The 25385-nt window shown below is 39.1% G+C and overlaps 2 protein-coding genes across 4 annotated transcripts in view; one reads left to right on the forward strand and one right to left on the reverse strand.

Annotated features, from left to right (window-relative positions):
* WDPCP (WD repeat containing planar cell polarity effector) overlaps positions 1-25385 on the forward strand; it is a 611687-nt gene that overhangs the window by 192120 nt on the left and 394182 nt on the right. The window contains exon 1 of one of the 3 annotated variants that reach the window (XM_089922333.1): positions 22633-23882. The exons of 1 other annotated variant lie outside the window; for it this stretch is intronic. The gene's annotated coding sequence lies outside the window, so the exon portion shown is untranslated. Of the gene's footprint in view, positions 1-22632; positions 23883-25385 lie in introns of those variants that run through there. One more of the 3 variants, XM_089922336.1, reaches the window with a different exon arrangement.
* MDH1 (malate dehydrogenase 1) lies at positions 943-23180 on the reverse strand. The gene is made up of 9 exons (XM_022597327.2): positions 23051-23180; positions 17955-18053; positions 17028-17124; positions 14422-14597; positions 12444-12566; positions 4109-4285; positions 3533-3646; positions 2045-2134; positions 943-1279 (listed from the first exon to the last, which is right to left on the reverse strand). The coding sequence occupies exons 1-9, from the start codon at positions 23051-23053 to the stop codon at positions 1154-1156; spliced, it is 1005 nt and encodes a 334-aa protein (XP_022453035.1). The 5' UTR covers positions 23054-23180; the 3' UTR covers positions 943-1153.

Raw genomic sequence — 25385 nt, forward strand, 5'->3', positions numbered from 1 at the left:
GTGGCTTCTCTTGTTGCGGAGCATGAGCTCTAGGTGTGCGGGCTTCAGTAGTTGTGGCACGTGGGCTCAGTAGCTGTGGCTTGCAGGCGCTAGAGCACAGGCTCAGTAGTTGTGGTGCATAGGCTTACTTGCTCTGCAGCATGTGGGATCTTCCCGAACCAGGAATGAAGCTGTGTCCCCTGCATTGGCAGGTGGATTCTTAACCACTGCACCACCAGGGAAGCCCCAATATAGGTGATTTTAAATAACAAACCTAGCCACATATTTGGGCACCCATGAACACTGTATTAGGCCCTGAGAGATTTATGATATTGAGTATCTTTTATGTACAGAGTTAACGACAAGGATGAAAAGATAGATGTCTCCCATCCTCATGGATTTTTGGAAATAAAAGGCTAGTTTTCTCGAACAACAGCATGTTTCCAGTAATACACTTAGATTAAGAATATTCCTACTAGCATAAATTTCAGTGGCATTTACCAGTTATGGAGTGTAAATGAATCCTTGTCTGCTATAGAGGAATACCTCAAGGGAAGACTAACTACCTTTCTCTTCTGTCATGAAAATGATGGTTCTAATATCATCAATGGCATTAAACTGTTAACAGAGTATTATCTGCAGCCTATTTAACAGCTAATGTTAAAAGCAAATTATCCACAAAGCATAAATTAAGATTTAAAGTATATGATGTGTTTAATTGCCTAATGTAGGTAATGTTTAAAATTATATTCTGGAGTAGATTGATTCACGAGGTGGATTTTCCTCTCCTATTTAAATATGAGAGAATTATATTTTACCTTGTAACATTTTCTATCTTTTCTATCTTTACTTTCTCTGTGTTTTTTTTTTAAAATCATAACCCCTTAGGCAAGCTGGGAAATATGCAAGGTTGTTTTCTGAATAGAAACAAAATATTATCTAGAAATTAGAGTCTGAATCATCTTCATTTGAATATATGTTTATTTTAGAATGCAGCACTAACAGCATGATGATGAACTGTCACAAATCTGTACCAGGAAGCACACAATCTTTAAAGTGTTGTTTTTCCACAAGTAATTTAAGTATAGCATTATTTTATTTGGTGCTAGAGTCAAAGACGACATTTAGATTCTTCAGCTTTGGGACACTTAGTAACACGGAAACGATTGTCTAGTCAGGCAGAGGCAAGAAATTCAAACGCAGTTTCTTTTTCTTCTGCCAGTTCCTTTGCAGTAAGATCCATCTTCTCACGCGAGAAATCATTAATAGGGAGACCTTCAACAACCTTCCAGGTCTTATCCTGTTTGAAAATAATTTCAAATAAGAGATTTATAATTTTTTTTTAAGATTTTTTTGATGTGGACCACTTTTAAAGTCTTTATTGAATTTGTTACAATATTGCTTCTATTTTATGCTTTGGTTTTATGGTCGTGAGGCATGTGGGATCTTAGCTCCCCGAGCAGGGATCCAACCCACACCCCCTGCACTGGAAGGTGATGTCTTAACCCATTAATGAAGCACCAGGGAAATCCCAAGAGATTTATCATTAAACTAGAATTGATGTTCCAGCAAGCAACAACTTAGTTTGAACTTAATCTAGAGAAGTATGTTTTAAAGTGTGATTCTAAAGAAGCAAATCAAAATCCAGATCTTAACAGATAATTCTGATGAAAACAACACTTGAATCTGAAACTCATTGAATCTAGAAAAAAATCTTTAAACGAGGCTTTAATCAGCAAACATAAAAAAGACTGACTTCAGTATAGTTATAATACAGAGCAACAATACTTAGAACCATTGCTTCATTTAGAAGTAATAGAATATTTGTAGATATCCAATATTAGAAGCATAATAACAAAATGTGTCTAGTGGGGAGAGTTGCAACTTGCCTTCCAGATTAATTTCAACATTTCAGTGACCTGAAGTTGTGCTTCACATGATTTTAAAGCTGAATAAAATGTCTAATTAAGGAACAACTTTCTAGACTAAATTATACCATTATTAATAAAAACACACAACTGCTTTCCCAGTAGAGGACAGAGGAAAATAAGCCAAAATACCTTACCTTGATTGTAACAGGGAATGAGTAAAGCAGATCATCAGGAATACCGTAGGAGTTACCATCAGAGATGATGCCCATGGAAACAAACTCTCCCTGAAAATAACAAATAACAATGTTTTACATTCTCATGGTGCTAAGGGATTCTGCTTCCCACTAGCTATCTATTTTACATTTGGTAGTGTATATATGTCAGTGTTACTCTCTCAGTTCATCCCAACTTATGCTTCCCCCTCCCCGTGTCCTCAAGTCCATTCTCTATGTCTGCATCTTTATTCCTGTCCTGCCCCTAGGTTCTTCAGAACCATTTTTTTTTTTAGATTCCATACATATGTGTTAGCATATGGTATTTGTTTTTCTCTTTCTGACTTACTTCACTCTGTATGACAGACTCTAGGTCCATCCACCTCACTACAATTAATTCAATTTTGTTTCTTTTTATGGCTGAGTAATATTCCATTGTATATATGTGCTACATCTTCTTTATCCATTCATCCGTTGATGGACACTTAGGTTGCTTCCATGTCCTAGCTATTGTAAATAGAGCTGCGATGAACATTGTGATACATGCCTCTTTTTAAATTATGGTTTTCTCAGGGTATATGCCCAATAGTGGGATTGCTGGATCGTATGGTAGTTCTATTTTTAGTTTTTTAAGGAACCTCCATACTGTTCTCCATAGTGGCTGTATCAATTTACTTTCCCACCAACAGTGCAAGAGGGTTCCCTTTTCTCCACACCCTTTCCAGCATTTATTGTTTGTAGTTTTTTGATGATGGCCATTCTGACTGGTGTGAGGTGATATTTCATTGTAGTTTTGATTTGCATTTCTCTAATGATTAGTGAGGTTGAGCATTCTTTCATATGTTTGTTGGCAATCTGTATATCTTCTCTGGAGAAATGTCTAGTTAGGTCATCTGCCCATTTTTGGGTTGGGTTGTTTGTTTTTTTTGATATTGAGCTGCATGAGCTGCTTGTATATTTTGGAGGTTAATCCTTTGTTAGTTGCTTCTTTTGCAAATATTTTCTCCCATTCTGAGGGTTGTCTTTCCGTCTTGTTTATGGTTTCCTTTGCTGTGCAAAAAATTTTTTAATTTGTTTATTTTTGTTTTTATTTCCATTTCTCTAGGAGGTAGGTCAAAAAGGATCTTGCTGTGATTTATGTCACAGAGTGTTCTGCCTATGTTTTCCTCTAAAAGTTTTAGGCCCAATATAGGTTTTAAGAAGGAAAAAAGTCACCTCTAACATGTGTGCTAGGTGCTTTCCATATTTCATCTCATTACCCTTACAATGCTGTGAGTTAGATGCCATGTAAAAGATGATAAAACAGCTCAGAAAGGTTATGCAACTTTCCCAAGGTTACTCAGCTAGTCAGCAGCTGAGGTGGAATATGAACCTAACTGGCCTGACTGCAAGGCTATGTTTTTTTTTTTACATTATAGCATTAAAGGACGAAAATAAAAGAGTGGCCTGTGCAGTTCATTGAGTTCTCACCTCTGGGGTTCCAAACCAGATGTCTCTGACGTGGTCACAGATGGCTTTCGCAGCAGACATTGCACTGGACAGTTTTCGAGCCTTGATGACAGCAGCACCGCGCTGCTGCACAGTCTGGGTAGGGCAGGCAGAGACAGCAGTGTTATTCCTGGGGTGAAAGGCTGAAACCATAGCTTAATGTGTCCCCTCCAAAATCACTCAACTACTCCATGTTGACCTTACTAACCTACTTCACTTAGAAGCACCAGTCTTCCTGAAAAGTGAAAACTATATACCTGCACAGAAAGTTTTACCACAATTCATACAAAGAAACAGATCTCTATAAGATAGCTGGATGACTAGAGGGTATCTAGTTTTTCCCACTTTAACAATCAATCTTGACTGCTACACAATAGATCAGATTGGATTATGACTGCCTTAGTATGACCCCCAAAGAAAATATGCACTCATCAAACGCCTGCTGTCCTTGAGTTTCCTCCCACCACCCCTTGGAGACACACTCAGGTCAGTAATGTGGTGTGTCTCTCAAGAGTTCTTGAAGCTTGGCTGTGAAGAGAGCCCCCGGATTTTTCTCACCGTGATGAATTCTCCCTTGAGCCAGCTGTCATCTTTCAGAGCTTCATAAACACCAACTTCCTTTCCTTGCAGTTTCACCTTGGCATGGTTGACATCTGGATACTGAGTTGAGGAATGGTTTCCCCAGATGATGACATTCTTTACATCATCAGAAATCACACCAAGTTTAAGAGCAATCTAGTTCAACAGAAAACAAATATATTACTCTGACAAATTTTTTTTTAAATTTCAAATTGTGACCCGTTTGACAAACGTCCTTAAGATAAAAAGCCTTTGGGGCTTCCCTGGTGGCGCAGTGGTTGAGTCCGCCTGCTGATGCAGGGGACACGGGTTCGTGCCCTGGTCCGGGAAGATCCCACATGCCACAGAGCGGCTGGGCCCGTGAGCCATGGCCGCTGAGCCTGCGCGTCCGGAGCCTGTGCTCCGCAACGGGAGAGGCCATAACAGTGAGAGGCCCGCGTACCGCAAAAAAAAAAAAAAAAAGGTTTAAATACAAAATATATATAATACTAAAATTGTAACAGAAGTAACAATCTCTAGCTGTAGGTTCAGAAAGCACTTCAGGATCCTGCATGCCTTGTAGTCACATGAACATCAATTATGTTGTATAGTACAGTGGTACCAGAAAGGGTTAAAGTTATGTTTTGAAAGATCTAAATAAAATCAGCTTGCTTACTTTGTTAATCACTTGATAAGGTAATGTGAGGAAAAGAAATTATGGTTAGTTGGATGTATACAGGCATACCTCCTCTTATTGTGCTTCACTTTATTGCACTTCACAGATACTGTGTTTTTGCAAATTGAAGGTTTGTGGCAACCTTGTGTTGAGCAAGTCTACCAGCACCACTTTTCCAACAGCATTTGCTCACTTCATGTCTCTGTGTCACATTTTGGTAATTTTCACAGTATTTCAAACTTTTTCATTATTATTATATTTGTTATGGTGATCTGTGATCAATGACCCTTGATGTTACTATTGTAATTGTTTTGGGGTGCCATGAACCCTGCTCACATATAACAGTGAACTTATCAATAAACGTTGTGTGTGTTCTGACTGCTCCACCGTCTAGCTATTCCCCTTTCTTTCTCCCTCTCCTTTGGGTCTCCCTACTCCCTGAGACACAAACAATACTAAATTTATGCCAATTAATAACCCTACAGTGGCCTCTAAGTCTTCAAATGAATGGAAGAGTTGCACATCCCTCACTTTAAATCAAAAGCTAGAAATAATTAAGTTTTGTGAGGAAGGCTGAAAGCAAGATAAGCTGAAAGCTAGGCCAAACAGCCAAGTTGTGAATGCAAAGGAAAAGTTCTTAAAAGAAATAAAAAGTGTTACTCCAGTGAACACACGAATGATAAGAAAGGAACAGCCTTATTGCTGATATGGAGAAAGTTTTAATGGTCCGGATAGACGATCAAACCAGCCACAATGATCAAACCAGCCACAACATTCCCTTAAGCCAAAGCCTAATCCAGAGCAAGACTCTAACTCCCTTCAATTCTGTGAAGGTTGAGAGAGGTGAGGAAGCTACAGAAGAAAAGTTTGAAGCCAGCAGAGGTTGGTTCATGAGGTTTAAGGAGAGATACTGTCTTCACAACATCAAAGTGCAAGGTGAAGCAGCAAGTGCTGATACAGAGGCTGCAGCAAGTTATGCAGAAGATCTAGCTAAGCTAATGAATGAAGGTGGCTACACCAAGTAACAGATTTTCAATGTAGATGAACAGCCTTCTGTTGGAAGAAGATGTCATCTAGGATCTTCAGAGCTATGGGGGAGAAGTCAATGCCTGGCTTCAAGGCTTCAAGACTTCAAAGGACAGGCTGACTCTTGTTAGGAGCTAATGCAGCTGGTGACTTTTAGCTGAAGCCAAGGCTCACTTACCATTGTGAGAATTCTAGCGTCATTAAGAATTCTGCTAAATCTACTCTGCCTGAGTTCCATCAATGGCACAACAAACCCTGGAGGACACCGTATCTGTTGACAACGTGGTTTGCTGAATATTTTAAACCTGTTGAAATATTCACTGTTGAAACCCAGTGCTGAGAAACAAAGATTCCCTTCAAAATATTACTGCTTATTGACCATGCACCTGGTCACCAAGAGCTCTGGTGGATAATGTGCCTGCTAACACATCCATTCTTCAGCCCATGGACCAAGGACTCATTTTGACTTTCAAGTCTTATGATTTAAGAAGTACATTGCATAAAGCTATAGCTTCCGGAGATAGTGATTCCTCTTATGGATCTGGGCAAAGTCAATTGAAAACCTTCTGGAAAGGATTCATCATTTGAGATGCCATTAAGAACATCTGTGATTCCTGGGAAGAGGGCAAACTGCCAACATTCATTGGAAGAAGTAACTGCAGATATGGTGGAAATAGCAAGAGAGCTAGAACTAGAAGCGGAGCTTGAATATGGGACTGAATTGCTGCAATCTCATGATAAAACTTTAATGCGTGAGGAGTTGCTTCTTACGATGAGTGAAGAAAGTAGTTTCTTGAGATGGAAACTGCTCCCAGTGAAGATGCCGTGAAGATTGTTGAAATGACAAGAAAGGATTTAGAATAGTATATAAACTTAGTTGATAAAGCAGTGGCAGGGTTTGAGAGGTTTAACTCCCAATTTTGAAATTAGTTCTACTCTGGGTAAGATGCTATCACACAGCATTGTATGCTACAGAGAAATCATTTGTGAAAGGAAGAGTCAATCAATATGGTGAACTTCACTGTGGTCTTATTTTAAGAAATTGCCACAGGCACCCCAGCCTTCAGCAACCACCATCCTGATCAGTCAACAGCATCACCATGGAGGCAAGTCCGCCCCCCCGCCCCGTCAGCAAAAAGATTAGGACTTGCTGAAGGCTCAGATGATGGTTAGCATTTGTTTTTCTTTCAGCAATAAAGCCTTTTAAAATTAAGGTATGTATATATTTTTTAGACATAATGCTATTGCATACTTAATAGACTACAGTACAAATACAACTTTTGTATGCACTGGGAAACCAAAAAATTCATTGACTTGCTTTATTCTGATATTTGCTTTATTGCAGTAGTCTGGAACCAAGCCCACAATATCTCTAATGTATGCCTGTAATTTGTTCCTAATTAGATAGCAGAATTTATAATTATCTAGAAGAGAAGGTTTTGGAAAAAAATTTTAAAAAGCTGATGTATTAGGGTGACATCGTGAGTGACTTTTCTTTCCTTTATGTTAAAGTAAGAATGAGAGAAAAAAATAGTTGTACCAGAATCCACAGCTTTTGCACACATAAATAACAGCAGCACTGCATCAAAGCTCTGGTTGTGTATTCACCATACAGCAAAGGGAATACACTCTGATATTTTAAAGAAATTTAAAAACAAGGATACCAACAGCCCCAAACTGGAAACAGCTCAAAAGTCCTTCAAGAATGGTTAAACAAAGTATGACTATTAGCATAACTGACGCCATCTCGGGCCCTTACAGTTTCTTCTATCCTTTAAAACTGACCTGTGAAGTGAATCACATCAAGGGCTTTGTAGTTAATAGATACTGTTCAATAAACATTAGGACCAGGTAGCCTCTATGCTCTGCTGGTCCCCAAACAATGATGAAAACCTTTCTTGACATATTCCTGGCGCCCACGAGGCTAGTTATCCATTCATAAATCTTAACTTAGAAATGCATGTCCTGTTTCAAAGCACCTACCCCCATACCCTATAGAATTGTCCCCGTGGTCCCTCTGCAGTATGAAGTGCAGCTGCAAATGCTTCTGGATCACTGTCCACCTGATCCTGATCCCACCCTATGAGTAAGTCACCCTATAATAAACTGATCCATTGGTTATATGGAGCTGCCTGCCTCATTTTAAGGTCTCAAAAATACCTTCTCAGTTTGGTGGGCACTTTTTGTTCCCTCTGTCCTCCAACACCAACTGTGGTACATTCATACAATTAAATAAATAAATGGAATAACAATAAAAAGGAATGAACTACTGATACATGTAACAACTTGGATGGATATTAAAGGCATTAAACTCAGTGGAAAAAAAAAAAACCCACAGTGTCAAAAGGTTACTTACTGCACAATTCTATTTTTAAAACATTCTCGAAATGACCAAAGTACAGCGTTGGAGAACAGACAAATGGTTGTCAGAGTTTAGGAAAGGAGAGGGAGTGTGTAACTATAAAGAGGCAACATGAATAGGACTTCTTTTGTGGGTGATGGTACAGTTCTGTTTCTTGAAACTATGGTGGTTATAGTAATCTATATATATGATTAAATGTCATAGGATCACCCATAAAGACACAAAAACTGCAGAAATCTGAGTAAAGCTAGTTAACAGTGTTGTGTGTAGTTTAGTCAATTTCCTAGTTTTCATAATTCTCTATAGTTATGTAAGATGTCACCACTGGGGGAAGTGGGTGATGGGTACATGGGATTCTCTGTACTATTTCTGCAACTTCTTCTGAGTCTATAATTATTCCAAATTAAAGAGTAAAAAATAAAATGACAACCAACCAACCAAAAGGAATGAAGATTAAAAAAGCCATTACCTAAAATGTTTGCAATGCCTTGACTCATCTTCACGGTAATTTATTCAGTCAAGTAAGAAGCAAGTTGTGCTTACTTTCACTGACCCTTAAAATAAGTCGAGACTCATTTCTTAAGTCCTCAAATAGATTTAAAAAATAACTTAAAATTCTTTGTTCCTGACATTTAAAATCACTTCTGATCTAAACCCTGCTTCATTTAGAGCTCTGCAAGTATTAGGACTATTAACTACCATATCAGTCTTCACAAATTATTTGGATGGTTGGTTTCTGGGGTACCCAGCTACTGATCTGCTTAGTGGTTGTGGCAGAGTGGTGTGCTGTGCAATGAGTACCATTTTCTGTGTGTGCCATGACCTGAAAGGACTTGCAAAGAACTGTCCTCACTTATATTTAGCTGGCATCATTGAGAAAAAGGAATATTTATACTGGGGTAAGTGAGCCAAGATGTATATTATCAAAAACTTAGAAACCATAACTCTGCTGAATGTCAGTTTCAGCTGCTCCAAAGTAGGGTGAGGACAAACTGCCTGCAGGCCTATCCTCCCTACAGGAGGCTCCCCTTACTTCTTGTGTCCTATTGGCCACGTCCTCTTATTCTTTAGATCTCCTGAGCTAGTCCACTTCTGTCTGGATAGCAAAGGCCAGTACTTTGCACCCAGAGTTTCTGAGAATACCATGCATGTCAGAGCTAGTCTAAACTACCATGTACCCAGGCTAGCAGTTCTTTGCTCCTTCAGACACTTTCACGTCTGTCACAAAGATTTGTTAAACAGTTTTTGATTCATTCTCCAGCTCTAGTAATTTTCTTATCTCTGATACCACCAAACTGGTTTCATTGCCAAATTACCTGGTCAGCAGACAACATACGTAGCTCTGGTCTGCAAATACACAGGGGATTTCTGCAGGTGATAAAACAGTCACTAGGTAGCTAGGAGCTCTGATTTCCAAAATAAATTATGTAAGACTAGTATCCATTCATGTAAGAAAAATTAATCTTTGGGTTTGTTACTTTTCTCATTGGATTAATAGCCTCTATAGGAGGAGGAAACTTCTAACAGCATTCACTGTACCAGACTGGCATGCTGGAACACGTGCCAAAGTCAAAGTATGATGAGATGGCTCCTTCTTTCCTCACTCAGACTTTCACCCCGCAAGGAAAACTGCTGCAGGCACTGGGACAAAGTATTATTTAGCTGTACTTCTGGAAGCAGAATTTTCCAATGCCTGCCTCCACCAAGGCCTCAGGTCAAACAGCAAAAATGGAAATTTGTCGGTGTCATCATTTTACCTCTTTTTTCCTGTTGTAACTAAGTGAATTGCCATCTGGTAATCCAGAGTCCACAGATGCAGCAACTATGATGATCATCTTTTCCTTCATAACTGTTCTACAGTATCCCAATCTCCTGCCTCCAGGCATTCAAACAAACTCCCATTTCTTCCCAGCCCCTGGACACTGGCTAAATAACAAGGAAAAAGACACAGCTCACAGCCCAAAGCCTCTCAGGAAATATTTGCAATTTAAGCTTGTTATCCAAAGACCTTCTAAATTAACTGAGAGATTTCTGAGGTGTGACTCTTCTCAAACCTTGGTTATATCTCTCTTAAGCATCATCATCATTATCAATAATAACTAGAGCAGCCAACCTTTACTGAGTTTTTACTATGTGACAGGCACCAGGATAAGGTCTTAACATAGGTCTTATCTCAGTTAGTTCACATAACTACCATCTGAGGTAGATTCAATTATTATCCCATTTTATAGCTTGAATATACTTTCTCAGGGTCACAGAGCTAGTGAATGGATTAGGTCACTTGATCCCATTTTGTAAGAACACACATGAGGGTCTGGAGTCAGGCAGACCCTTTTACTGACTCCATCATTTACTAGCTGTGTGACTTTGAGCAGGTTCCCTGACCTTTCTGGGCTTCACATTTCTTATCTGTAAAACAGTAATAATAACAGATATCTCATATGGCTACTATGAGAAGTAAATGACAAGTCAGATATAAAGCATTCAGCTTAGTGTAGAAACTTAAATGTAAATACTTTTCTCCTTCACTGGGCCCTCCAGAGCTGAAAGCTCTTAGTTTAAAGCAGTGGTTTTGTTAGCCAGACAGTAATAAGGAAGGTATGGGGTTAAACTAGAGGATGTCATGTCTTGCAGGAGGAGAATACTGGGCAATAAGAGAAACTGTAACATGCACTAGACAAGCTTAGGTTAAGAAATAGAGTGTGAATTTCAGAACCCTTCTGTTCTAAGGAGATTGGGAGAAAGGTGAACTATGACCTCCTAGGTCTTCAATGTGGAAACAAAGAATAGGTCTCAGTAATTAATGATTTTAGAAAGAACAAAGAATGAAAGAACAAACAACTGTTATTAGGCATGAGAAGTAACCACAGCAAAGATAACAAATCAGTTATAAAGACTCCCTGTTCTGTCCTATTTGGAAGGTAAAGATCAGCCTGATACACATTCTTGAGCTGTTTTGCAGTGTCCAAAACCCCTTAAGCACTCAGGCACCAGATTAACTGGAGCCTAAGGAATGAGCCTTTGCTGACCCCTGTGATTTCACTCAACTAGGCACCTGGATTTTGTCAACTAGGGTGACCTTTGCCTCATTTTAATGCTAAAATCTCCACCCCAAGGGCTGGAATTTCTGCCATTTTTGAACATGCAAGGCATGTATGTTTGAGCATGTTGTTGTACTGCACAAGTGCATCTAGAACTCCACCTTTACATTGAAGATTACACTCACCCTTTCATGAATATACATGTACCCTTAGCTTAAAATGTCCCTGATCTGGCTATTTGGAAAGACAGTGCTTTGAGAGCTATCTACCTGTTTCCTTACTTGTCACAAGGAATAAACACTTCTGCTTTGACTGAAAGTACTTGGTATGTTCATTGGCGATGCACCCCAAGTGATGGACCCACTGAATCTGGTAACAGTTTTTCAACTTAGACCTCACACCATCATTTGGTAAAAATAGTTTTCTTGAAACTCAATAATGTTGTCTTCTCTAGAAGAAAAAGAACTAAATTCATAGATCTATCTAGCAGATGAGCTATGGATAAGGAGGATGGCCAGAAAGGCGCTAGGGAAAAGGAAAGAGGTTATGTCCAAGAACTAGAACTTTGTCATGACATCTAAGGGCACTGGGATTGTCTAGATCTGAGAAAGCCTAGGAAACTAGCACAGATGAGTGGCATGGCCTCTAATTAAAAAAAAGCTATTGTTAATACCCTGGTCACTGACTGCTTAGCATATTTATCTAAGGCTCCAAGGGATAAGGAAACTGGATAACAATTGAAATTTAGCTACTAAGTAGTGAAAACTAAGAAATTTTATGGAAACATGTAGAGTATGAGGATATAAAAATGAAAATGAAATTAAATATAAAATCAAGCTCGAATGCTTAGCAGTAGGGAAAAAAGCAGAACCACATATAATACACAAAGCTCAAGTTTTTCTATTATAATCTCCTATACATCTGACAAAAATAATTTGTGTGCCGTCATATGAATTATCTATGCTTATGACTAATTTTTAACCACTGTACTAAGAGGACATTAGCAATGATATGTAATTAAAGTTAGGAAATGAAATATAGTTGAGAAAATTAAGTACAAAGTTCAGCTGCTTTAAGAGATAGATTTAAAGATGTCCTAAAAAATTGGAATAGCTTCCTACTAAAACAAAACAAGAGAAAAGCACAAACTATGATTCAGCTACTTTAAAAGTGAGAGAAAAAGGGTTTAAAGTTGAACATTCATAAGATTTGAAAAGGCATCTTTCTTACCTGAGCTTTAGCTCGGTTGTGATCCAAACGAGTCAAGCAACTGAAGTTCTCCTTGGGGATGGACGGTGCCGACTTGGAGGCAGTCAGGCAGTTGGTATTGGCCGGGTTTCCCACCACGATAACCTAGGATGTAGGCGAGGCACAGCAGAGCTACAGACCATAACTGATTAACTAAACCAACTTAGAATATTACTGACATGTAACATATAGCCTTCGTACCAAGTTTGTGTAAGCTAAATATGTATAGTTATTATTGCAGTTTCTAGTCTCTAGTAGCTTTCTATCCTCTGTTCTAATAACTTTTCCCCCTTGTTAGTATTTGGTGCGACTACTAAAAACATTTACTAAAACCACCGTTATGTACACAAGTCATTTTGTTTTCTGCCAAAACAGAGACAGCATTTATCTAGTTGCCATAAAAAACTAGTAATCTAGGGCTCTATCTCAGAGTTCTATTCAATCATAAAAGTTTTCCTTATAAAAGTAGTCCAAGAAAGAAATTCTACTTGAGAAGTTTACTTTAGGACAATGATTTGCCCTTATGAATGAAAAGTGTTTCTCAGTTTTGCCTAATCCTAAGAATTAACTGGGTTAGTTGCTAAAATACCAGGTCCCACCATTTCACACCCATTGAATCAATCTGTAGGAGAAAGCACTTCAGACTTTTCTCTTTTTTTTTGGAGGGGGTAGGTATAGGATGCAGTGAATTACAATACAGCATAGGAAAATGTATACATGAACATGTTTTACAAGGCTTAAAAATCTTTAATAAAATGATAAAAAAACTTACTGTGAAATTATATCAAACTTACAGAAAAGCTGTAAGCATATTACAAAGACTAACTCCCACATTACTTGTACCCAGATTCTCCAATTTGCCCTATCTCTTTCACTTTCTGTGTACGTGCAAACGCGTGCGCACACACACACACACACACATACACACACACACACTGCCCTTAGTCTTTTTTTTTGGCCTATTTGAGAGCAAGCTGTAGATATGATACTCCGCTATCCCTAACTACTCCACTGTCGGTGTATATTTCCCCCAAGAAAGACACTTTTGGCTAAGAGGCAATTACTATGCAAGCAGTACTACAACTCCAAGCAACCCTGTAATTTTTTTACTAAGAGACATGGGGATTTCTACCCCACTCATTTCTATTATTTTCTGTTAATGACTACAGAAAATAAAAGTTAACTATTTGAAATAAAGTCTGCAGAAAGCGAAAATTCAGGTGTCTATGAAGTATTATAAAAGATAGAACATTATAAATGGCAACATTAAAAAACCTTATAAAATTTTCTTTTACCTTTCTTTGAATTCAGAATTGGGTGGAAGAAGTGTATCAAAACAGAAAAATCTCTAACTAGCAAGCCGTTTTGCTATGACAATTAAGTTCTAGGTAACTGATACTTAATTGGTAAAAAGAGGCTTTACTGTAATAATAACACAAATTTAGAAACCAAAATAAATAGGTTGAACACAAAGAGACAGAATAGGAAGTCATACTGACTCAGCTCCTCAAGAGACGAACATATCGAAATTCCTCTGGACTTGAGAAAAAGTGAGCATTCAGAAGCCCCTACCTCCTGTGACTAAGAACAGACACAGCTTATAGCCATCTCCCTTCACAATCACAAACACAAATCCAAATGTCTGAATAAATAGTCCCACACAGCTAAAAGGCACCAGAAAGTTCTGTGCCTTCTCTATAGGTTTACAAACTAATATTAAATCTCCATGTCATGGTAATAGGCAGAATATTTTTGAGCCCCTCAGAATACAGATTTCGACTATATGAACAAAACCTAGAAAGGGAGGGCTAATGGAGCAAAACTCTGTATCTGTATTTACTGACCATCGCACAGAACTGGAAAAAAAAAAAGGCAAATACTTTCATTTTCACTTAAATGTTGAAAGCAGAAGTTTCAAATGCTGATAATAAAAAACCCAATAAAATACTGCATTGGTCACCTTAACTGACTTCTTGGCATATTTGTCCAAGGCTGCACCCTGGCATTTGAAGATTTTCACATTTGCTTTGAGTAAATCTTTCCTCTCCATGCCATCCCTTCTTGGCATGGAGCCCACAAGAATGGCCACATCCAGGTCTTTGAAGGCAATCTCTTCTTTATCTGTTGCGATGACATCTGTGAACATGGCAATAAATATGCAGAGCTACTTAAACGCCAAAGTCTGAGGTTTTCTTTTTCATACTGAATCTACCCAGTAACTCTTTCACTTTGTAGCAAATGTTTACTTTTACAAATCACATTGATCAAAGTTTTAGGGGCCTAAAAAAAGAAAGGCAATATATTAATTCAACAACCATAACATCAGCAGAAATGTCAATACATATGTTTTGCTTTTCCTATTTCAATAATTATCTTAATTTCAAAACTCTATAGCTTTTATCTTTTATAATGATGCAAGGTAACTTTCAAGGCAACATTAATTATTCACATTAATTACCACAGATAACACAAAAGAGAAACTAATTCACCTAACTTTTAAGTTATAATTACTTTAATTCTAAGATATCAATCAATTAAAACAATGCTTATTGAGAAGTTTTTGCAAGGAATAACACTAAGAGATTTCTTTTGTCAAATTTTAACACTTTACACATGAAGACAATGAGGCTTAAAGAGATTAATTAGCTGCCTATCAAAAAGGAGTGGGGCTATAAGTCAAGATTGGTCCAGATTTCAACCACTATGCTGCAGTGTCAGTCCAATACACCACCTGCTTTTTGATTGAAGAACATACAGTTGACCCTTGAATAACACAGGTTTGAACTGTGCAGGACCAGTTATATGTGGATTTTTTTCCCACAGTAAATACCATAGTATTGTACAATCTGAGGTTGGTTGAACCTGTGGATACAGAGGATCCGTGAACAGAGGGCCAACTATAAATTGTACTTGGGTTTTCCACTGCAGGGAAGATTGGCACCACTAAGCCCTGAGTTGTTGAAGCGTCAGCTATATATCATGGCTTTCTTTTGGTGACTGTATTAAAAAGGCCATGTGCTATAGACTGAATGTTTGTGTCCATATAAAATTCATATGTTGAAACCTAATTCCCAGTGTGATAGTATTAGGAAGTAGGCCCTTTGGGAAGTGATTAGGTCATGAGGGGGAGCCCTCATGAATTGGGATTAGTGCCCTTATAGAAGAGGCCTCAGAGAGCTCCCTCACCCCTTTTGCCATGTGAGGACACAGTGAGAAGATGGCTGTCTGTGAACCAGGAATTGGGCTCTCACCAGACACCCAATCTATTGGCTCTTTGATTTCTGACTTCCCAGCCTCCAGAACTGTAAGAAGTAATTTCTTTTGTTTATAAACCACTCAGTCTATGGTATTTTTGTTATAGCAGCCCAAAGGTACTAAGACAATCAGGATACAGTGTTGTCACTGATAAATTTTTAGACCAGGAACTTGTGTCAGTCAGGCTTCTGTAAGTCCCCAAATAGGTATACATAAGAGCACCAGCTGGGGAAAAAATATCCATCTTCTTCCCAGCCATGCACCCTTATCTGCTGAACCTTCCCTTCCCATCATATTCATAGCTGACCAAGGACAAGCCAACTGTAACCTGGGCCCACTAGAGAGAGCAGAGAACTCTGTAGAGAAGGGAATAAAAATGGAAAAAGCAACAGAGGAGGTTGATTTGGAAACAGTGCGTGAGGAAAGGGAGCCAGCAGAATAGCTTGGACAGGGTAATGCATTCTCTTACATAACTAAGCAACCAAATGATTGAGATGGCAGAGTACCCCTTCTACTAAATGTTTATTGAACAGATATATGAATTCTGAGCATTGTTTCTCTTGGGCGTGTTTACATTTTTGATTTGTGCAATCCTCTTTGAGAGTATTATTAATTAATCCTTACCCTCCCTCCCCCCAAAAAAGATGATGAAGGTATAGCTAAAGAAAAATATTCAAATTAGTTTACAACCTGACCTAATATTTTAATGGACCTTTCAACCAAATTTAGGATTTCTGTCTTACATTTGTTACTTGTTCATTGAGTCTCAAAGGCTCTTAGCAGAAGTCTTTCTCAAACCATGGCTTTAGGCTTTCTCAAACCATGTAGTATAGGATTAGAACGATTTATATTATATCTTAACCTGACAACTGGCAGATGGAGTGGGACTATATATGGGGACCAACCAATTTCTAGTCCCCAAGCAGCATATGGTTCTGGAAAACATCATTTAGAGTTGAAAAAGTTCTCCATTACAGGACACTACTATTACTATTTAAATAGAATTTAAATAATAACACAGTGTGGACAATCTCAGGTGGATAACCCTTGTGCAATATTATACTTAATTGGTAAAATAAATTACATATAGGCATGTTGGGAAAAAAGTATAATCTTTTATCTTATACAGGTTATTTCACACTTTTACCCTTATTTATTCTTGGTATATATCTTAACAAGTAGTTGTAGTTCAAACAACAAAAACTTTTTATGAAATAATTTCTGAGAGGCCCGTTAACAAAACTCTAAAATCTGTTTTTTTAAAGATGTAAAATACTATAAAATCCCTTGCTCCTCCACTCCCCAACTCACCTTTCAGGAGGGGAAGGGCACAGTCTTGCAGCTCCATCAGGACACCATCCAGGACACCCATCATGGGAGTAATATCCAACAGCACGAGAATGATAGGCTGCCAAATAAATAGCAAGGACAGCATCTGTCAGTGTAGGTTATGTCACTTAGTCACAGAAAAAGTCCTTTCACAGAGTTTTTGCTAATTGGTGTGTATATGTGTATAATTCCCATTAATTAGTCATAATTATTTTAGGAAGTCAGGTGTCTAACATCAGGTGTCCTTTAAAAAGGAATGCTATAAAACCAGCAATGGTTTGCTAAGCACAGTAAGAGGAATCACCATTACTGAATTTTAAAGGAGTACATGGAAGAAATATCAAGTTGAAGTGACATGCCACACCTTGCTCTTGTTGTTGATGGCTGTATACCTAATTTCAGTTCACAGAGAGCTAAGCACAGTATCTGGCATGAAGGAAGAACTTGATATCCATGGGTGAAGAGAATGGATAAATGAATACTGTATGAAAGAATTTTAGTGTACATTAATCAGACCTGCTGGAATAGAGGGTGCCTGCTTCAAACTGGGAAGCCTATGTGCCTGTCCGGCTCTTTTGGGTCTTAAGACCATTTATGAACAAGAAAGTGCTGATTCAGCAACTTTCTCTCCCACGTGACTCTCCCTAACAGTTACTGTCATTATGATACCTGCTGGCTGCACCAAGTCAACTTAACAGTAGGAGGAATAGTTCTAATTTGCAAAGCATTTTCAATGCCCAGAGAGGTGCATATAAATAAGTTACCAGATTCCACTTATAGCCATGTGCCTAATACATTCGTTGGGATTATCCATTCCTTTACCATTTAAACATTTCTTTGCAACTAAATACAGGGTTTCATTGAAAATGTTCTTACTTTTACTTAAGATTTACAGACACTTGCCCCTACCTGGTCTTTACCGAAGACAGATCCATTTCCAATACTGTATAGCAGTGAATAAGCAATTTGACCAGCTGCTCCAGTCACAAGGACTCGGATTGGTTCAGACTGTAATGAAAGAGACCCATTAACACCTTATTAAAAAATGCTATTTTACCCTAAAGATATTCAGAATTTTCTCTATAATAAGACAACCACATACTTTAAAAGCTAATGTAAAATTTTAAAGACTCTTCGCATCTGGCTTAGTAGAAGACGTTTATCCCAGACTTGTCCCAGTAAACACAGCATGCACAAAGCAACTAAGCAATTTCTGGAACATGTGTCCTTTGGCTGCATATTTATGTGGTGTTATTTAACTCTCCCTGCTGTCTTGGATTTACTTACAAAATCTTATCCATCTTTTTTAGGATATTTTACCACTAAAATAGGCCTAACGATGTTGATGTGCATTATGTGAGGATACAAACCCTGGCGGCCACTAGAACCTTACAAATCCTCTTATGCAAATCCCCCACTCCTTTCTGCTGAAAAGAATCCTTCACACCAGGAAGAGGAATAATAGCGGTTAAAAATTTCCATTTAGAAGGAGCCAGAAAGTTTTTATAAAACTATTAATCGTGATTCAACTTTACTTGGAGGAAGAAAAAATAAGCTTATATTTATTTAAGGAGAAAGAAAAATGAAAAAATGTTAATATCTGGATTGTAAAAAATTTTAGCATTAATAAATAACAGTAACAACGTGTGGTAACAGTTAACAACCTGATTTTAAGGGAAAATTAATATTAAAGGAGAGGAAGGGGAAAAAGTACAAAGAACATATTAGTTATAATAGATGGAAGTCATCTTATAGACCCTGAATAAAATATGAACATATGGACAAAAAATATATATAACTAATTCAAAGTGATGACCCTGAGTCATTAAAAATAAGTTAAATTAAGCTCAGAGAATTAAAAAGATAGAAATATTTCTATTAAAAAGAGCTGAACAAAAATGCCTGGAAACTTAATGGGTAAGTTTAATTAGATGGAAAAATTCAATCAAGGGAATTGTTCCTTTCTCTGACAATACTGGGTAAATGTACTTCCACTCTGTGTCACCTCTATAGTTACCCACACTAGAGAAGTGGCTGAAGTGACTGGGGATAGAGGATTAGATTTCTTTATATTTAGAATTCCCTCTTAGAGAGGGGTCATGCTTCTAGGATAGGAGACTATGACCTGAAGGTTCCTTCTAACCTTCAAACCCTAACCTCTGGAGGTCAGCAGCACTTAGCAATCTGGTACCCATAGAATTCAGAGGAAGAACAGTCTCAGGAAAGTGTCAACTGTTGTAGAGAAATGCATCTGAACACAGCAGACTATGTATGTGTTTCTTCTTCAGAGAGGTGACCAGGGTGAGAGTGGAGAAAAAGGGAAAAAACTATGGAGTTTCTTCCTGACCTTCTGGGTCTCTTGTCCATACTCTTCACCAACTTCCCCTTATGCTTTAATATCTCTAAATATACAAAATACGATAATTCCCCCAATAATCCAATTTTAATACAATACATATTTATGTTCCCAAATAGACTTTAGGTTTATAAAGAGCACTGTTATTGTATATATTTATTTTCTATCACATGGTCTTTACATGTTTTAAATTCTGTCATTTTCCCCTCTTTCCTTGAAGTATAGCAGGTGAGGAAAAAGAAATAGAGGAAGAAATGATTCCCCCTCCCTCTTTAGAATGCAAGCTCTTTAAGGACAGGGGCTTTGTCTACTTTATTTACTGTTGTATCCCAGCTGCCTAGAACAATGCCTGGCATGTAGTTAGAGCTCAGACATTTGCTAAATCTCAAATATTTGCTGGAGCTTGTAAAATTACTATCAAAACCTTGGAAATGTAGAAGAATTGTTTGGAAGCAAACCCAACATGCTTTAAAAAATTGTTTTATTCATATATACTTGCATTGAGAAGGCTGGAAATAATGACAATAGTTCCAGCTATGGTTACCAAATTATTTATGTCAGTAGTTCTAATGAAAGTCTTCTTTTATTACATAACTTGTACTATTTTAGGCCAGAGACTCCATTAGTGAACCGTATGCAAGAAACAAGAGGATAAGCCAATTTTTTTAAAACAGGGGGCTAGAGAGGCAGTAGAGTGTGACAGTTAAAGAGATGGCCTCTAGAGCCACACTTTCTGGTTCAAATCCTGATTCCTCAACTCAGCTGTATGTTCTTAGGCAAGTTACTGTATTGTTTCTCCATAGTAAAATGGAGATAATAATAGCAGCTACCTGACAAATAAGGTAGTCATAAGGATTGAGAGAGTTAACATACAAAGCAGTAAGAACATACAAAGCAGTAAGAACATACAAAGCAGTAAGAACAGTACGTAGCAAGCACTATAATTATAGGTCTCAGGTTTTTCCTCTAAGGACTCTTGTAGCCTGAGGCTGTTACTCTCCACTAGACTGTGAAACTTCCGGGAGAACAGTCTGCCTCTGACTCAAATTTGCACTCCCATATAGCATTCAGCAAGGATTTGTTGAATGAAGGAAAGTTAGAGTTAAGAAAAGCATAAACACATGCTACTTCAATGAAAGCAAGCTAGGATAAGCAATGAGGGGAAAAGTAAACATTACTATCTGTAAAGCTTAACCTCCCAGAAAGTCAGGTAGATGGTTAGAAAAGAATAGTCAATTTTAGGCATTTATTTTAGCTACTAAAAAAATGGGTTCAAAGTACCACAGTCCCTAGTGAAGGGGTTGTGGGCAACTAATGAAAAGGCACAAATTCCACCTGAGCAGTTTCCTTCTTCTCTATCACTGAGCAAATTATTTTCACAGGTAGGTGATTCCATCTTGTTAAGAGTAGTATGAAGCCCAGTGTCTGAAATGTCTGGTGATGAAACAGGAAAGAAGTGCCTATTTGGTTCTGTCTGCTCTTTGCAACGTTGCAGTAGAAAAGCAGGAGGGTGGGAGATTCCCACTGACATTTTCACAATGTTACAGTGTGAAGATAGGTTACTATTCTTTGCTTAGATATCTGGGCAGTCTGCCAAGATCCAAGGAAGGAATGTCTTTGCTCTTGGCAGGGCACTAATGACCTTCGTGCAGATGCAGGCTCTGTCGTGGGCATGTGTTCAAGTCTCAGTTGTAAAGCTTGAATTTAAGTGTTCCTTCTGTTATTCTACAGAAAGACCCATGTGTTCCTTTTTTACTTTCTCATTTATATATATTTCTGTAATATAAAAGACAAACAGTATTCAGATTCCTTCATACAGTTTATTCTTGCTTGTCATTCCCTATGGACACAAGGAAAGAATTGACTCCTTGAAAAAAACCTGATTTTAATAGCTTACAAAAGATGGTTCTTTTCTAACTCAGTGATTGTTCACACACTCTCCTGAGGAGGCAAGGAGACTGAGTCATGTGAGAATTTGCCATCAGTTTCAGCAAAATGGCAGGAGGGTTCTTCCTCATGGACATTATTTGGTGCTGGAGTGACCTTCCTGGGGTGAGGCCTGGCTTGATATACGGTGTAGAAAAACAAAGCAAGAATGGGGGCCCAGGAGCTTTCTGTGACCTTGGGAAAATCATTTGACCTCACCAGGTTATGTTTTAAGATTAGAAGAAATAATTTCCAAATTCCCTTCCAATTCTAGAATTACAATATTCTCATTGTAAAACCATCAAGTAATATAAATGCTGATACATAGTTTAGTTTGTATTTGCAGTATGAGCTTGTATCTTCATCCAGAACCTCAGCAACTAAAAATAAATTTTCAGAACGACTTGATATGTGTCTGAATGATACAATATGGTAAAATGGAAAGTATGCGAGATCCTTGGGGGCAAACTGTTGTATGACCTTGAGCAAATCACATTCTTTTTCGGTTTCAATAAACTCAATTTTAAGATGGTCAAGATTTTTTTTTAAAAGGTTACATCCAGTTTTAAAATTATTAAGTCTGAGGTTCTCTGATAATAAGTACCTCTGCTTTCTTGCTAAGATTACTAGGTCAGAAACCACTGAAACCATCATTTAAATGACTAATTATGTTATCTGACAAAATAAGTAGGAAACCTAGGTTTAACACTTACTGAGAATTAGAAGCTGTCCCCACTGGCTCCCTTATGAAGGTGGAAGAAGTAATCCCCTTGCCCTGAAAACACGTCTTTTCAGGTTCTGGAAATGTTCCAATTCCTTCAAATATTTTCCCACATTCCCCACTCATTTTAGTATTTTGAAATAACAGAGGAAAAACAGTTTCAACTACAAATACAGTACTGAAGCAATTTCTCTCAGTTTGATGTCAAATGTCACCTTCAAACAGCATGCTGATTATTCCTACGTCAGTACCCTCACCAACCTCCCTTCTCCCTTTCAGCAGAGACAAGATATCCATATCTTGGTATCCAAAGCTTCATGACACGATGGTTTTATTGTGTAACATTTAAAAGTAGTGGTTCTAGAATTCCTAACACACAGATCAGTAAAAAAAAATGCACTAATTATTTGCATAGGGGCACCGTAACTGCAACATGTCCAGGTACGACGAAAGGAGATCAATGAACAGGTTTTAAATAACATTTCGTGAAATTAGATATGGCGGAAACACTTCTCCCGAAAACGTAGATCGCAATCCCGAGCATCTGGTAAGCACTACCTTTGCAGTGAGGGCCTTCTGCTTTCAAGGGCTTTGTGACAAAAGCCCTTAAAAACACTGTGGGCTTAAGAGGAGAAAAAGAGCTTAGGGTCCAACACCCCCTCTCATTTCAAACCTTATCGTCCTTCTCAAACCCCTATACCGTGCTTTGGAGAAAATCCGCAGCTTCGTATTCTGTACCCCCAACATGCAGAAGGACTGAGATCGCGCCTCTCCAAGGACAGAGATGTCTCTAAAGTCCTTCTAAAAACCCCCAGCTGTAAATCAACCCCTTCCCAATTACCGGGTCCCTGCGACAGCCCCCAGAAGATGAGTCGGGGCTTTCCAAAGGGCGCGAAGGACAATCCCTTGCACAGCCTTCCCCCAACAGTCCTTAAAACGCAAGAAACTCCACACACGGGCGCGAAGGTCGGAGGTGGGCAGCATGCACAGGCCCACACTCACCATGACTGGGAACTGCGCGGACACTTTTCTGCACCTGCAAAATGAGCTTCAGGGAGTCCGGTCACCTCTATCGTGGAACCGACTCGGAAAAGGCGAGTGATGTTAGAAAGAAAAGGCTCGGCTCCCGGCTGCGGAGCCCTCTGGGAACTGTAGTTTAAGCAGCCCTGATTCTGGCGCAATCTCCAATGCATTTCCTTCGAGTGTTGAACTACACTTCCCGAGGTCAGATGGTCTTCTCACGCCCTGCTCCTTGCGCTCTTCGTCGATTGCAAAGTAGTTCCCGAGGGCGGGCCGCTGTGATTGGAGGACGGCGACGAGCGGAGGATTTGGGCTTAGGAAAAAAGGACCTGCCGGATGGCGCCTAACAATTGGCGAAAGGGGAGGCGTGTGTAACTCGAGGGGGGAGAGACAGAGCCCTTAGCTCCAGCGCTCTCCCGTAAGCTGCTAAGACTTTATCCTCCCCTCAAGGGTAAACGTGGGAGGTAAAGAGACCTTCCGCTGCGTAAAGCCGATTCGACCCGGAAACAAAATCTTTTTTAAAACTATTCACAGTCTGCGGGGGCGGGAGGAATTGAAGTGTAGAGAAGACTGGACGGCTTCGCAGGTTGCTAAGCGACGAGGTGGGAGAGCGCGCGCACGCACGGGCCGCTGAGGAGTACCTGAGGGATCCGTGGCGCTGCAGCTCAGAAACCTAGGCGACCGAGCGAACGCGCAGCGTCTTCACGTGTCCTTCTTCACCGGGGCCCGGTAGTGTCCAGTGACGCGGTGAGGGGTTTGCAGGGACGCACCCTCAGAGACGGCCGGGGGCCGCACATCTTCACTCCGGAGGCAGGTGAGTCCCCGCCCGAGGCTAGGGTCTTTCAACCTTAGGGTCCGGTGTGCGGTTGTGCGCCGTCTCGCGTTGCGTTTATCGACCCAGGTGCTGATCTTCGCGGATGCCCGCGAGCTCGCCGGTCCCTCTCTGCGTGCATAGTGTTCGGGCAACAGTGTTCTGGATGGCGTAGTGCCCTGAAGTTCACGCCACCTCCCCGCAGTAAGATACAGCTTTTTTCAAGTTAAGTGAAAAATATTGAGCTCCAGCTTTGTGGGAAATGAGCCCCTCCCTTCCTGGAGTTCACAGTCTAACTTTTTCTCGAAGTCTTCCGTGAATGTTGACACTTTTGTCCGTTCTTTTTTGGAAACTGAATGCTCTTTAAACCATCTTGACCTTTAAATTATGCCAAACCTGCATTTCTAAGGAAAGCGTGGCAGCTGAATGGGAGACACTGGTTATTTCAGTCAGTCTCAGCTGGTAAAATAACGAGGTTTTCGTTTAAAATTAGTGCTGCCCAGGAAAATTGTGCTCACTGAAACCTTGTTTCATGTGGATGTTAAGATATGAGGAAGATGCGATGATCTGGAATAGCATATGTGTAATGAAATGAAAGAAATATCTATATTAGAAAACATTGGTGTAACTTCTGGTTACACTGGTGATTGAATGCCAAGTGATATCTTTCAGTTTTTCTCTTCAGTTTTGGAGGGTTTGCTATTGTGTGAAAGAAATAGAACCTTACTTTCCAACTTGATCTATCAATAGCATTTATCATAGCTTAATGACTCTCTCCTCCTTGAATAACTATTCACGTGGCTCTCAGCATATTTCCTGGTTTTCCTGTATGTCACTGGTTGCCCCTTCTCAGTGTTCTTTGCAAGTTCTTTTTCACTTCTGACCTCTTAACCTTGGAGTGCCTGTATTCTTCTGTCTACACTTAATCCCTTAGTGATCTAATTCATGAGTTGCATAGTTTCAAAATGCCACTTCTATGTCAAAAACTCCCAAATTTGTGTCTCGTCCTGAATTCCAAATTCCTGTGTCTAACTACTTTCTCATTATTTCTCTTTAGAAAACTTGAGTTTCTAATATGCATCGTTTCCACTATTTTACAGTGTTTTCTACTGAGCAATTGTATGTAGAAGTAAAACACCACACCCGTTGGTACAGATAATATGACCTGTAATTTCTCCAGTTCTAAGATGTTCATTATGGATGGTGGGATTATGAGATTTCAGATGGTAGAGCAGTGAAGAGTATGGATTGGTTAAATGAAGACTGGTGTGATAAATTGGTTAAATGAAGACTGGTGTGATAAATTGAAGAGTATGGATTGGCTAAATGAAGACTGGTGTGATAATAGAGCAAGGATTTTAGGATGTGGCATTCTGCTAGGCTCTGGGGATTCAGAAGTTAATAATACACAACTGCTGCCTTTTTAGAGCCCCAGTTTAGCAGGGAACACAGATATGTAAACCCATAATGACAACATGGTGTGACCTGGTTAGTAATAGTTAGGTA

The sequence above is a fragment of the Delphinapterus leucas genome, chromosome 13 (assembly GCF_059928025.1).
Source record: "Delphinapterus leucas isolate spDelLeu-1000000601 "Yukka" chromosome 13, BTC_Dleu_Yukka2, whole genome shotgun sequence".
Taxonomy (NCBI): domain Eukaryota; kingdom Metazoa; phylum Chordata; class Mammalia; order Artiodactyla; family Monodontidae; genus Delphinapterus; species Delphinapterus leucas.

Coding starts and splice junctions, on each gene's coding strand:
- MDH1 (XM_022597327.2), bottom strand. Junction 12,567..14,421: donor ATGCCAAGAAGTCAGTTAAG/GTGACCAATGCA, acceptor CCTACATCCTAG/GTTATCGTGGTGGGAAACCC. Junction 4,286..12,443: donor ACAACCGAGCTAAAGCTCAG/GTAAGAAAGATG, acceptor CTGTTGAACTAG/ATTGCTCTTAAACTTGGTGT.